Genomic DNA, 14,892 nt, shown 5'->3' with positions numbered 1-14,892 from the left:
GTATTTTAAAATGTAAGTTATTCCTGTGATAAAAGCTGAATTTTCACATGATCCTTCAGAAATCAGTCTAATATGATGATTTGCTCAAGGAACATTTCTGATTATTATCAATGTTAAAAACCGTTGTGATGCTTCATATTTTAAATGCTGTTGTAATGTAAAATATGAAGCATCACAACGGTTTTTAACATTGATAATAATCAGAAATGTTCCTTGAGCAAATCATCATATTAGACTGATTTCTAATATTAACTTTTACTGTTTGATCAATTTAATGCATCCTTGCTGAATAAAATAATTCATTTCTTTTAAAAAATAAACTTTTGGATGGTAGTGTAAATTTGCAAGCATTTAAACAGCAAAACTTTCTTGCATTAATACAATGGCACAATTAATGATAAATTATTATAAAAAAATATGCATTTTAATTATTTAATAGACCAATTTAATAGTTATTCTTGTGACAAAAACTATTTCAGACACTAAGACTATATCCTGTATCAGAATCTGTCAATCCCTGCTCTAGATATGGCTCAAGTTATTAATAATAATAATGAGGCAAGCATAACTAAAGAAGAGCAAAGCAGAAATATTAAAAGTCAGTTTATTTATTTGTCTTTAATATTTAAAAATTCCACCAATCTGTGTTTTATTAGTGGTTAAACCCAAAGCACTGATCATAGACGCATAACAATAGTGTGAACATTACACATGATCTTATCATAAGCCAGTTTCTAAATCATAATTATAGCATAGTAAAATATGCAGCAAGCATAAAATAATTTTCTAAACTTCAGTTAATAATACATGTTTGATCAATGATATTAAGGCACTCCAGCAAATGCTTTGGGAAAATAACATTTCATTTTGGTTTATGGCGAATTTGAGTGGTGTTAATAAGGAAAGTGTAACGTTAACTCCATCTAGTAGCTTTCATTAGAAACAGTGTGGGAGAATAAAACTGAAGATGCACAAAATATCCTGGAAAATAAATCACTACGAGACGACATGAAATATACACTGAAATTTCATATAAAAACATTGCAGGTATAAAAAGATGCTGTTTTAGAAATTGCACGTTTATACTGCATGTGGCGAACAACATCCCATGAGATGACTCACTCTCACACACACACACACTCTTCCTCTGATGACATGCACAGATCCCACGAGGTTAATGGCACATCACAGGGAGTTAGAGTTCAGTGTCGTTGTATTTCTTGGGATTGTAATAGCCTCTGCGGTTCTGGTCAGCCAGCTGGCGGCGATACTCTTCCTCGTCCTCATCCTCGGCGCGGTGGTGAGAGCGGCTCTCTGAATACTGGGGTTTGGAGGAGCTCTGGGACTCAGAGTTTGAGCTGGAGCTGAAGGGAATAGAGCCATCACTGATGGGACGTACCATTAAAGACACTTTAGGGGTTTATAAATGTGTTGAAATGGGAATCAAAGAAAAAAAGGAAAGATAGAGAGCGTGGGGGGAAAACAAACTCACCCAATTGGTTGTGGCCTGTTTTGATTTGGTTTGGGTTTGTGGGGAACTGCGTAAATATCTGGATGTTTCTGAGATATTTCCAGCTGTTAACCAAAAAGATAAATACCAGATACATTTAAAAAAAAGATAAATACCAGATACATTTAAAAAAAGATAAATACCAGATACATTTAAAAAAAAAGATAAATACCAGATACATTTTAAATACCAGATAAATACCAGTTTTCTTTTTTTAAATGAAATATCCAGGTCAAAGTTCACCCCAAAAAATTCTATAATTTTATCTGTCTGTCTGTCTATCATCTTTCCATCCATCCGTGTATGATTATAAATATATATATATATGTATGTGTGTGTGTGTGTGTACCAAATGACATTTAAGTACATTTCCCCCCATTTCAATTTGATATAATAAAGTATATAAATCATTTATAATTTGTATTAAATTGGCTTTATGCCACAGCTTCACTACTTCCTGAACTTCAGCCAGCCCTTTGTTTCCTGTCTGTCATTATTGGACAAACTGATTAATCCAGGTGTGGCTGGCCTCAGTAACAATAATCAGGCACACCTGGATTAATCAGTTTGTCCAATAATGACAGACAGGAAACAAAGGGCTGGCTGAAGTTCAGGAAGTAGTGAAGCTGTGCATAAAGCCAATTGAAATGGGGGAAATGTGCTTAATTGTCATGACAACAATGAATGAATAAATAAATGAACAAATGCTTCATTTTCTTTATGCAAAGTAAATCTTTTTCGTTTGATTTTGGTGTGAAATGTGAGATCTACAGCAGTTGGTGTAGTTTGTGTGAATGACGTCACGAACCCGTGCTTGTTCGGCCTCCTGGAGCTCCTGCATCCTTTTGGCCCGGGCCAGGTTGTCCATTTGCTCGAAGGCCTTCACCTTTCCCCGGAAGGTGCGGCTGGCGGGGTCCTCGGCGGGGTCTTTAGGGGCCGTGTCGTCAGCTGGGCCCGTCTTCATGTTGAAGCTGGGCTTCTGGGCTACTGGCGGTGGGAGGGGTTTGGTGCTGACGGGAACATCACTGCTGATCGTGCTGCTGGAACGGGAGTCGAAACTCCTGGAGTCGGCGGGACGGGAAGCTGACCTGACCTGCAGGAACACATGGGGTTTTTAACTGAGGTGCTGTCCGCATCAGGGCTCAAGAATACTTCGGGGAGGAAAAGGAGGTATAAAGGAAATGACAGCACATCTGACCTTAGGGGGTTCTGGAACAAACGATGGAGGCGGGCTGGGGTCCCGCTGCACCTCTCTGCTCGCGGGCTTCTTTGAACGCTCGTGGGGGACAGGCATGGGCCTCTGAGTGGGTGAAGAGTGAGAACTGGAGCATTCGTTCATTCAAAAATACAGACAATGACTAATACCACCTAAACCACACTGAAAGCATGTCTATTGCTGAATGTGTGTTACAGACTCAAAATCATACAAAACCAAAAAGAAGTCTCATCAAAAGACTACAATACTTGGAAAAAAGCTTTATGACAGATGTTGGCATATTTCTTGTATTATTATTAATACTACTACTAGATACACTTTAATATTTTTTGAAAGAAGTCTCTTTGATGCTAAAAACATTTCTGATTATTATCAATGTTGAAAACAGTTGTGCAGCCTCGTAGTTTTGTGGAGACCATGGTACATTTTTTTTAGGATTATTTGTATGTATGTATGTATGTATGTATGTATGTATGTATATATATATATATATATATATATATTAAAGCTTACTGACCAAAACCTTCTGAGCGATAGTGTTAAGTAATATTATTATAACAGTGAAAATTTGTCAAACTATTATAAGCATCTGAAACAGAATAACATAAAATAGAAAATGATATCACAGAAAGGCCACTTATGATAATGACCTTTTTATGACATTGAAGGTTAGTTCAAATGGTAAAAAACAAGAAAACTTTATAATATTAATGCTTCATAATTTAAAAATTCTTGCTAGGTAAATTAAAGGGTAATTTTTGCCTTAATGTTGGTAAAACATTTTTGTTGTACATTCACACAAAGAAAAAAGATTTTGACTTGATGGTTACGCCACTTGACTTCTCGAGTCATTAAATCAAACCCTGTTTAAATGGCACATATATTCAATGTCACTGAACTATTCAAAAAGATGATGCCAGACTGATGTTCAACATGAATGTGTGTTGAATATGCAGTTTCACGCGTGTCCTATGGGGAGCAGTGTGCACAAAGCTGGATCCATGAACACAATTCTCTCATCACTGATGCTCATTTGACGGTCAGTGATGATGATAGCGATAATGAAAACAGGATGAGTGACCTTTACAGATTTTGATAATCAAATGACTCAATGTTTCCGGGTAGTGCTAGATGGGTACGGCTGTAATCACAGGCCCAACAGTGGTAAACTGACAGGAAGTGTGTAGTTCACAGAGCCACACTAACCTCCTCGCTGACAGGCTCAGACGAGCGGCTGATCGCTGACATGGGCTGTGGATCGTCGGTGGACTCGTCCAGTTCATTATCTGTGTATGCGCCGCCCTCGTCCGCCGTGTCCTCGTAATCGCTGGTCAGGCGGCTGTCCATGCTCAGGTAGTCTGCGCTCATGGCCGACAGGTATGACATGCGATCGTCCTGCAGATCCAAGTCCTCCTCAGGTCCATCAAGCTGAAACCCCACACACAATTCAGCTCTAACAGGTCTGATCATTTGTTGCGTCACATTTTAATAATAATAAAAAAAAGGTCCTATTATGCTTTTTTACGTCTTCTTGTTTCTTTAGTGTGTAATGTTGATGTTTGAGCATGAAAAAGCTCTGCAAAGTTATAAAGCACAAAGTCCCTCCAGCAGGAGTTATTCTCTAAATCAGCATTGCTGTTTCTGAACTCTGAAACGCCTCCATTGTAGTCTTGAGGAATATTGTGACGCGTTTGTTCCCGGATGAAAACTCATTTAAATAATTCACGCCCAGTCATACACAGAATAAAGGGACGAGGCCTGGTTAAGTGAGTTAGTAGTGTTGAAACTGGCGGTTATGGTAAGGGGCGGGACATTTCCCAAACACACTCGAAGCGGCTGACCAATCACAACACACTGATCCAGCCGACCAATCAGAGCACATTGTGCTTTTCAGAAGGAGGAACTTCATAGAGACAGGAACTAAACAGAGCGCTACTGACAGACCGGGAAGAGAGTAGAGCGTAAATCAGACATGACGATATGATCTGATATTGATTCTCTTCGCCAGCCTTACGATATTTGCCGATTTCTAAAAAAAAATCTGAAATACGATTTGATCCAGAGGTATATTGATCGACATATTGATATTATGTGGCTATCTTACACTACCAGTTACATTTTTTTTAGTTACAAATGCAACCAAAATATTAAGATAACTATATTAGTGTCGACACCAGCGGACGATATCGTTCTGTTTATTCCAAGCGTGCGCTTGTCTATTGCTTGAAATGCTCGAGCTCGTAACAGCAGGATGGATTCTGATTGGCTGTCGATGTTTTTATCGTTCATAAGCTGGATAAAATCATGCTGAAAGTGATTCCAACGATATCGTTTCTCTGTGCCGTTATCGTTATAGCTGTGGTGTGAACTCTGCTATTCTTTAATCTTGAGAACGATTTTTAGAACTATATCTCGTTATCTTTATAGTTATCATTTATGGTGTGAACAGGCCTTAACAGAAGTTTCAGGTACAGAAACTGAAAAATGTATCAAAGTTACAAAACTTATTCAGGCAAGAGCAGTGAGTGTTTTTTCCCTTGTCCTTAGTTTACTTTTTGACTAACATTGACAAGCGGCAGAAGGTTTATTAGGCTGCTGTCATTTCAAGACCGAATGCACGGATCTAATATACTGTCACACGTGCGCTCCCTTTCTTTACTGTTTACATAACCCACTGTGTTGTTTACTAGGAAATTCACCAAGACATTTTGTCTGTATTTGTCTATTTTAGGACAACTCTCCGTGGGCGCGCGCAAAGAAAACAGTCTGTCTTTTTGTGCTTGAATGCTTATATTGGCAAGGCTTAAAACACGTGAAACTGATACATTTTCGTGACGATTCAGCAATGGCCTGATCGGGATAGTGATAGCTCACCCCGGGCCATCGGGCTGTCCTTAATGTCGAGCCCTGACAGGTGTGTTTAAACAAGACAGCACATTTCAATGTAGGTATTGATTTTTTTTATGAGTTGCATCGATACATTGTATTGTTAGAAATTTGCATGAAAACCTATGCTTGTAAGCCCCCAAAAAAGAGAATTGTAAAAGAGCATAATAGGTCCTTTTTAACATATGCGATTAATTAAATAAGGAAATCTTAAGGAAACAAAGCAGCACAACATTTATTGTAACCGTGAATATTGTATTATGTAAGGAATAAATGCCTACCTTGCTTTCACAGACCCAGACGGCTTTATCTTGTTGTTCTCGTACGGCTTCCTTGAGACTTCCAAACCAGGCATCATGGGAAGAGTTCAGATCAATGGTAGCTGGATAAAGAATCAAAATGTAGACATCGATAATCTAAAATAGTTTGACATTTCCTGAGGAATGGCTCATCAGACTTACCAGTGAACAGGTGTGAGCAGGTTTTCCGCAGTTTGACTGCTTGTTCATAAAGCTTGCGTGAGCTGCGGTTGGAGCCGGGAACCAGGCGGTTCCTCATGGTCTTCACCCCCTGCTTGCTATCTGGGTTGAGGAAAATGACGATGGGATACCACTGGGTGTAATTTAGGGTGTCTACAGCCTTTGGAGTGACGTCAAGCAGAGCGTGTAGATCCTATGAACAAGAAAAAAAAGATTGTTTCTTAGATATTAATGATTTTTTTGCACACAGAGATTCTGAGGGGTGACTGTGCGGTGTGTACCTGCTCGATGATCTGACGAATAGTGTTGAGTCTCACCACACCAGACGGCTTGTCGGAGCCCGCGTCTTTAGGTTCGGTCTCTGTCACAAGAAAAACATGCACAGATCAAAAGTCTCATCCGCACACCACTATATTTGCAGAGATCTTTTATAAAGTTGTGAATGGCTTACTTGCTACGATAAACTCATCTGGAAGATCATTGCCAAGTTTTTCATTGGCTGCGTCTGAAATGGGGCCGAATATCACGACGGGTCGTCTGAACCCAGCTGGTGGTGGAGAGACCAAGAAAAAAGTCTTAGTACATAAACACGCATAAACTAGATCTTTTGAAGGTCAAGTTAACTGAGTTGAGTTTCTGGCAAATATCAGATTACTTGATTAATCGTCAAAATAATGAACCGATTACTCGATTACCAAAATAATAGTTAGTGACAGCCCTAGGTTACTTAAAACATTTCAAAATGCACCTGCTTTGTTTTGCGTTTTGTGACTTTCAGTCGAATAAAAGGCTATTTTTCCAGTCATATATATTTCGTCATTTAAGATTTCTTAAAAATAAATGTTAAAATATCTTCTCGTGAACCCAATATCGTGTATCGTCTCGGGAGCTAAGTGTATTGTCACACCCGTAATGTTTTCATTTTTAAATGTATTAATTTATGTATTTCTTTATATTATGTATAAAGAAACAAAACAAGTTGAGTGCCTTATCTAACCAGCACTATAGTATTAAAAATCTGGAAACACTATTTAAAACCTTTATGTATACTGCATTACAAAAGGTATTCGCAACTTATGTTATAATGCATTATATCTTTTCATAAATAATTGTAACCAAAGTGTAAATTAGTGCTGTCAAACACGATTAATCGCATTAATGTCATAGTTAATGCAATTTTTATCTATTCTAAATGTCTCTTGATTTCTTTTTGTCCCATTATTTTTTCTCATTTTAATGCTCATCAACATGGAAAAGTGGATCGGCTTGCTTAGTATTGTCAATGTTGTTTTCAATAAAAAAAACATTTGCACAGTGTTGAATTTCACACTAACATTCTCACTTGGAGCAAATAATCTCTCACACAATGTAACACTGTCCATCAATAAAAGGGTGAAAGAAATACTGACGAGGTCCTGATATTGACGAGGGGGCGGAGGATTCGCATCAGCTGTGTGTGTGTGTGTGTGTGTGTGGCCATCAAGTGGCATTTCAGACTGGACGATGATGATGATAGCTCAGTTCACAACGACAAAACACACAGATCACTTTGGTCTTGTCAATGGAACCATTTGGCAACTTTTTAAAAGTAAACTTTCCATTCAGAATCTTATTGGCATCCATTTCGGCGTCTCGCGCTCGTCATCCACTCAAAGCATAACGTTAACCTACTATTTGGCCGGCTCGCAAGCCCAAACAAGTGTGTGCGGTGTCGTGCCTGTTGTTTTGTTTCCAGTCTAGCTAGATCCGCTTGCGCTTTCAAAACGTCCTCGCGCGGCGCAAGAATGGGTTTCATAGCGCAGCGCCGCGCATGCCGCGTCCTGTTGCAAAAGCATGTGAAAAAAACCCACAAAGTTTGCTAGGCCAAAAAGACCGTTAATCACACGATAAAAAAATTAACGCCGTTAAAATGGGTTTGCGTTAACGCCGTTAATAACGCATTTAACTGACAGCCTAGTTTAAATGCATTATAATATTCCTCGAGTCTGAAATTGGTAGTTTGTTGTGTTATAATGCATTATACTTTTTAAAGGAGTAACAATGAATAGACACATATTATAATGTATTATAAATTTTATAACTGGTTACAATTATTCATGAGACCATAAAGTGCCTCATAAAGTGGAATAATTAATGCATTCACTTTTTACTTAATTAAATTAACGCATTATATATAAAGGCTTTAAGTAAAGTGTTCCCAAAAATCTTTGCATTTTAATACATAAAAAAAAAAAAAAAAAAAAAGTACTAAAATATTCAAAAGTATGCATAAACTAACAAAGCATATTAGGTAAATCCTTCTGTAAAATAAAAATAATAATAAAAAACCTATTCAATTCAAAAATTTTAAAGACTTTGGACATTTTTATTTAACTTTTTATTTATTTATTTTATTTCAAATGAAGCACAAAACCACACTGAAATGTTTTTTTTAAATGCATATATCATGTGAAGTAAAGCATGACGGGCGTACCTTCGCGCAGCACCACTCTCTCGTAGGCTGGGAAGCGTGTAGTGACCGGTGTAGCACTGAGATCCTCTCTGCTCTTGCGCAGGTCTTTCTTCTTGGCTGCCCTTTGACCTCTCAGCCTCCAGAAATCTCCCCGGTCATTGCCAGCGCCTTTCTGTGCATTCTGAACATTTGCCATCTGCTCCGCTCTGATAAACAAAATGATCACACAAACACCTAACAAATAATGTGCTTTTAAAGTCAATGTCAAAGGGTGACTATGTGACGTCAGCAAATAGAAAATGCCATTTCAGGGGTCGGTTTTGATTTCATGTTAACATTAAGAGAAGTTGTCCTTCTACTAAATACTAAAGAAATACAATAAACGAAGCAAAATAGTGAAGACTCCTGCAGTGTGATCCACATTCACATGATCTCACCTGCTCTTGCTGGGTATGATGCCTTTCTCCAGGAGCTGATTGTCTTTGTCCGTGCGGATGGCGAGCCAGTTACCCAGCTTTCCGTCGTACAGGGTGTCCACCACTTTAAATATCTCCCCTCTGGAGAAGGTCAAGCTCTGAGGAAGCTCTTTCTCGAACTCAAAATGAGTCCTGATGAAGAAGTTATCCCCTCGTCCAGACGCCAGGATGTCTTTATAAACTAAAATAAAACGAGAATAATTCACAGCACTTTTATTACAACTACAAATCTGATTACCCTTTCAAAATAAAACACTTTTCTTTTGTAATATATTTTAAAATGTAATTTATTCCTGTGATCAAAGCTGAATTTGTCAGCATCATTACTCCAGTCTTCAGAAATCACTCTGATATGAGGATTTGATGATCAAGAAACATGTATTATTATAATCAATGCTGAAAACTGTTGTGCTGTTGTACTTTTTGTGGAAACTGTGATACATCTTTAGATAGGTACAAAGTAGAAAAAGTCTTTATTATATTTTGATCAATTTAATGCTACCCTGCTGAATAAAAGTATTGTTTGTTTTTTTACTTACCCCAAACCTCTCAATGGTAATGCATCACAGTTTAAGTAGCACAAAATGTTAAAATATGAATCAGCACAACTATTTTCAACATTGATAATAATCAGAAATGGTTCTTGATCATCAAATCATCTTATCAGAGTGATTTCTGAAGGATCATGTGACACTGAAGACTGGAGTAATTCAGCTTTGATCACAGGAATAAATTACATTTTACAATATATTCACATAGAAATAATAATATGTCACTATATTACTGTTTTTACTGCATTTTAAATCAAATAAATGCAGCCATGGTGAACATAAGAGACTTCTTTCAAAAACATTTAAAAATGGTACATATATATAAACTGTAGTGACTACAGTGGGGTGTTTTGAACTACCATCAGGTTTGCTTTGAGACAAGATGGTCACATCCTCTCCTTTGGGAACCTCCAGTAAATACAGAACCGCATCTTCCCGGACCATTCCTCTGAAATCCATATTATTCACCTGCAGGGAAAGATAAACACAAACGATCAGTCGATAATGTGGACCAAATGTATAAAGGATGAAGGCATGTGATCTTATAACGTGGAGCCAGTGGTGTTGCACCTTCACGATCTGGTCTCCAGTGCGGAGTCCCTCCACCTCGGCAGGGCTGTCCTCCTGGACGCCCGCAACAAAAATGCCCACATCATTTCCTCCAGCAAGACGCAGGCCAACACTCTCGCCCTTCAGAAAGCGCACCATCACGGTGTTGGGGCTGTGGGATATTTTTCATTAGAATCACAAGTTTGCCTAAAAATATCTGTAAGTGACAATAATCGGGAGCTTTATGCTTTATGTCAGGAGTGCAAAGATGGCGACTGAAATTTAAATGGCCATTGGTTCAATTTTTGTTGAGGTGTTGATTAGTAAACTGCATGCCAAACTTCCAAATCCCTTTATCAAATATGTTTTCACTATAGGCAGGGTTAAATGAATAAATGGTAAATGGACTGCATTTATATAGCGCTTTCACAGACCCAATGGCTTTACAATTTGCCTCACATTCACCCATTCACTCACTCATTCATACACCGACGGGCGACGGCAGCCATGCAAGGCACCATCCAGCTCGTCGGGAGCAGCTGGGGTTAGGTGTCTTGCTCATGGACACCTCGACACTTGGTCAGGTGGAACCGAGGATTGAACCACCAACCTTCCGGTTTGTAGACAACCCACATGAACCACTGAGCCACTGCCGCCCCATAACGCCCGAATAGCTTTTAGGTTTAGCTTAAAATCTGGATTCAAAAGCCAAGAAGTAGTACAAACCCGTATATTTCCAGGTCCTCCAGACTGGGCCGCAAGGGAACTTTTGGTAGAGGTTTGGCTTTTACTGGAACACTTTTTGGAGCAGCATTTACCACAGGAGCTGTATAAAAAATAAAATAAAATAAAATAAAATACACGCTCTCATCATCGGTTTCTTCTAGTCCAAGGGCCCCTGGAGGCCATTGTCCTGCAGAGTTCAGCTCCAACTTGCCTCAACACACCTGTCTGGAGGTTTCTAGTATGCTTGATTAGCTGTTCAGGTGTGTTTTACCAATAGAAATGTTTAGACTCGTCTCCATTGCGGTTACGCTTAAGTGACATTGCTGTGCAGCATGGTCACAAAAGCCTATTGTTTACATGCAAGCACTGTGGCTTTCGGTATGCATGTGCTGTCTGAGAGATAGTTCCTGATGGTTTCTGTCTGAGAGACGCACGCACATGAAGCCGCTGAGCATGTGTGTACTAAACAGTTATTTTTGCCGCCTAAATGGACTTGCACGGTCAAATACACGCAAAGATGGTAAATTTCACACATAAGTGTAAGTAGCTTCATAAACAGTTATTTATGTCTTAAATGAACGTAAACAGTTGAGAAAGAAAGTGCATGTGTATCAGTAGGCTAAAGTGACAGCAGCCCAATATACCTGAGGCCGTCTGTCATTAATGTTAATCAAACAACAAGACGAGTAAGCTATGAGATTATTTTACTTAGGCTAGTATTAGAGCTGAACTCTGCAGGACAGTGGCCCTCCAGGAGCGGGACCCCTGATCCTGATTCTACATGCTGAAAATGACCAGACCATTTCTACTGAACGATTGCAGTCTGGGGGAACTATTGTACCTGGAGACTCACTGCGAGGCTCGTCTTTCTCTATAGGTGGAGGTGGCAGATCCGCTGGCGCTGCTCTGAATGGAGTCGGCATCGCTCCCATTTTAACCAGTCTGTTAGGAGGATCATCTCTGCCAACAGAAGACAGAAAACCAGTTACTCCTTCTGCACCGCTATTTGCAACATTTCTATTGAATGTGATTGTCAGTTCATTTGGAAAATAGTCAATCATGCTGTCAAATTAAGTTAATTTGTAAATAAAAAGGATATTTAGTTTTTTTTTTAAATCGGTTTTTATTTTTTTAATTAACGAGTAATTTAAACGAGTGAGAAAGGTTGACATGGAGCAGCTAAACCCGAAGCACAACCTAAACAAAGTTTTACTACACTGTATACCTTTAACGTCACACTGTTAGTTAATGCATTAACTAACTTTAAAAAACAAGCAATATATCCGTTACAGCATTTATTAATCTTTGTTAACTGTTTATTGTTAGTAGTCATATTAGTTCAGGTAGTAATTAATAATATGAAGAAATACAATTGATTTTAATAATGTTTTAGTTTTTTGAAATTGACATTAACTATGATTAATAAATGCTGTAGAACCTTGTTGTAAAGTGTTATTGTTTACTCTAACAATTCAGTTGTGACCAAGTATCGTTTGCAAAGATTAGTGTATGGTAGTGTATTACCTGTTTTTGTCTTGTAGCCTCTCATTCGAGGAGTGTGACGAGAGGTCGGAGTGATGGCTCCGCCGATCTTCCTGAGGAGAATATGAGCGGTACGACTCAATCTCGGAGATATCTGCAACACACAGATGATGTCATTATCACTGCAACTAGCTTCAGGCATCATTCGTGTTCGCATGATGGGTTATACACATCCCACTTATATTTAGGGATAAGGGTTCAAATCCCTAACCCTGTGCAAAAGAAAATAGGTTAATAATAAAAAAACAGATTTGCTTTCCTTCATTCTTACAGCTTACATTATTTGATCAAAAAACCAATACGGAGGATTTTCAGAAGAACATAAACAAACAACTTCCAAAACATGGGATGAGTCTCACTAGAGTTGATCAAATGACATTTTTCATAAGCTTTGGATTATGGGTAGCGTTTATGTAATCCTCCCAAAGTCAAAAGCCTTTCTCTCCAATCCAGTGTCATTACAGCAGTTAAAAAGTTAAGAGGTCAGAGGTCTCCAAGAGATTCAGGCAAGGCATTGCCATACCTCACGACATCAGACACAACACAAGGTAATTATATAAATGCAAACAAGAATTAATATGAATTATTTGGATTAAATCAATTAAACTGATGCAAGGATCTTAAGTATTGGTGCAATATAGTGAGTAAATTATATATTTTATTCCTGTATCAGCAGCCCTAATATAGGGTCTTGACCTTAAAAAAGAAAATAACAGGGCCGTACACAGATTTTTGTCCAATCAAATGCTCTGTATCTCCCCCCAATACCACCCAATTCATGGCTTTGAAGTAAAGGCTCCTGGCCCTTTGGTTTGAACAGGAAATACATCGATGGCAAAGAGAAATCTGCTCTTCAAGCCATTTTTAGAGGGCTTTGATTAAATCAGAAATGCTGTGACTGATTATCTGCTAATGTTGTTCTGTTCGGGTCTGTCGAGCCGCTCACCATCCATCTCGGAGTCGCTGTCTGCCATGGGTGGGACTCGGATGAGCACCTGACTGCGATCCCTCTGCACCATCAGCTGCAGCTTCCCACGAGACTTCTCGATCAGCTTTCCTGCGTCGCTCAGAGACAGATTCTCCGTGACCGTACCGTTAATCTGACACACCAAAACCAGTGTTAATGAATAACAAATGAAGCACTTCAAACTTAAGATCTTATGATAAACAGCTTCAAGTAAAAATCATACACTAAAAAAAGCTTGCCGACCCTTGCTGAATGTTAAAGAACTTTAGCAAGAACACATTAAACTGATTAAAAGCAACAGTAAAGACATTAATGTTGCAATGCATTTCTATTTCAATAGATTTTCATTTATATTATTCAAAGAATACATTAACCATCTGGTGCTGCTCAGTCATTTTTGACCTAAATATTTTACGTTTTATTTTGTTGGAATATTTTACTTCATCGGAATGGTAGCACGGAACTTGGTAAAGGTTTTAGCACTTGACGAATTTCATCTAGTCGAAACGTTTGGTACAGCGGACAACAAAAAGCATTTTTTGAGATATCAACGTCAAATTTAGGACACAAGCTTTGATTTTCTCACAATTTTAGAGTAAAATATGTTTTTGAAAATATATATTTCATATAAAAATGTAAAATTGTATGTTTGTGCATAATATATATTTTTTTAAGTTCACTTGAAAACTTTTTTTCACTTCAGCAATAATCTGCCAAACGTTGTGCTTCAAAGCATTCAAGATTAATGACCATTAAAGTTGGACATTTCATTTTCAGGTCCATGTTTAAAAAGTGAATAGATGGACTGCCTAAATATAAATTAGTACCATAAAATCCTCAAAAAAATATATAGTCAAATATAGTCAAACTCAAATATAGTACAATCATTTCACAGGAGAAAAAAAACAAAATATGAAGCAGATCGGAATCAGAAATGTTTCTTGATCATCATATCAGAATGCTTTCTGAAGGATCATGTGACACTGAAGACTGGAGTAATGATGCTGAAAACACAGCTTTGATCACAGGAATAAATGACATTTCAAAATACATTAAAATAGAAAACAGTTATTTTGAATTGTAATAATATTTCACATTATTACTGTTTTTACTGTATTTTGAATCAAATAAATGCAACCTTGGTGAGCATAAGAGACTTTTGGATGGTAGTGTATCATTTTTTCTTTTTTACATTTTCTGAAGAGAATTAGTAGTGCTTGCTAGAGCAAAACACATGAGACAAGGACAGCTGCAGGTCGTAATGGGTGAGCCGAAAGGGACACAAGAACATAAATAACTAACCCCTAACCCTACACCACACCCTAAAGACCGCATTTGCAAACAATAACTAATTAACCTATTACTCTGACCTGCAGATACCCCTCACTGGAAACACAAGGCATTCTGCGTGGTTGTTCCAGAGACCTACTTTCAGAATAATGTCGCCTTCTTGTAGTTTTCCTTCTCTGGATGCCAGGCCTGTGCTCGTCATCTCTTTGATGAACAACTGACTGCCAAGACGGAGGCCATATTCTGGA

At 38.2% G+C, this 14,892-nt stretch overlaps 1 protein-coding gene across 7 annotated transcripts in view; it reads right to left on the bottom strand.

Moving 5' to 3' along the window:
- Nucleotides 1-1,129: 1,129 nt before the first annotated feature.
- The window catches only part of tjp2a (tight junction protein 2a (zona occludens 2)), a 39,820-nt gene continuing 26,057 nt past the window's right edge, over nucleotides 1,130-14,892 (bottom strand). For 5 of the 7 annotated variants that reach the window (XM_056241714.1, XM_056241713.1, XM_056241708.1 and 2 more), the window contains 18 exons: nucleotides 14,784-14,887; nucleotides 13,334-13,487; nucleotides 12,370-12,481; nucleotides 11,687-11,805; nucleotides 10,846-10,945; nucleotides 10,141-10,291; nucleotides 9,930-10,038; nucleotides 8,981-9,200; nucleotides 8,565-8,749; nucleotides 6,543-6,638; nucleotides 6,373-6,452; nucleotides 6,074-6,284; nucleotides 5,894-5,994; nucleotides 3,933-4,154; nucleotides 2,709-2,810; nucleotides 2,319-2,603; nucleotides 1,493-1,575; nucleotides 1,130-1,385 (listed from right to left, as the gene is read on the bottom strand). In XM_056241714.1, the coding sequence (XP_056097689.1) occupies nucleotides 1,196-1,385; nucleotides 1,493-1,575; nucleotides 2,319-2,603; nucleotides 2,709-2,810; nucleotides 3,933-4,154; nucleotides 5,894-5,994; nucleotides 6,074-6,284; nucleotides 6,373-6,452; nucleotides 6,543-6,638; nucleotides 8,565-8,749; nucleotides 8,981-9,200; nucleotides 9,930-10,038; nucleotides 10,141-10,291; nucleotides 10,846-10,945; nucleotides 11,687-11,805; nucleotides 12,370-12,481; nucleotides 13,334-13,487; nucleotides 14,784-14,887 (2,624 nt within the window). In that variant the 3' untranslated portion in view covers nucleotides 1,130-1,195. The remainder of the gene's footprint in view (nucleotides 1,386-1,492; nucleotides 1,576-2,318; nucleotides 2,604-2,708; nucleotides 2,811-3,932; nucleotides 4,155-5,893; nucleotides 5,995-6,073; nucleotides 6,285-6,372; nucleotides 6,453-6,542; nucleotides 6,639-8,564; nucleotides 8,750-8,980; nucleotides 9,201-9,929; nucleotides 10,039-10,140; nucleotides 10,292-10,845; nucleotides 10,946-11,686; nucleotides 11,806-12,369; nucleotides 12,482-13,333; nucleotides 13,488-14,783; nucleotides 14,888-14,892) is intronic. The other 2 variants (XM_056241709.1, XM_056241712.1) reach the window with 1 other exon arrangement.

The sequence above is a fragment of the Rhinichthys klamathensis genome, unplaced genomic scaffold (assembly GCF_029890125.1).
Source record: "Rhinichthys klamathensis goyatoka isolate OS25496 unplaced genomic scaffold, OSU_Roscu_1.1 h1tg000665l_1, whole genome shotgun sequence".
NCBI classification, from domain to species: domain Eukaryota; kingdom Metazoa; phylum Chordata; class Actinopteri; order Cypriniformes; family Leuciscidae; genus Rhinichthys; species Rhinichthys klamathensis.
The sequence above is the reverse complement of the archived record's forward strand: the minus strand, read 5'-3'. Positions and strand labels throughout refer to the sequence as shown.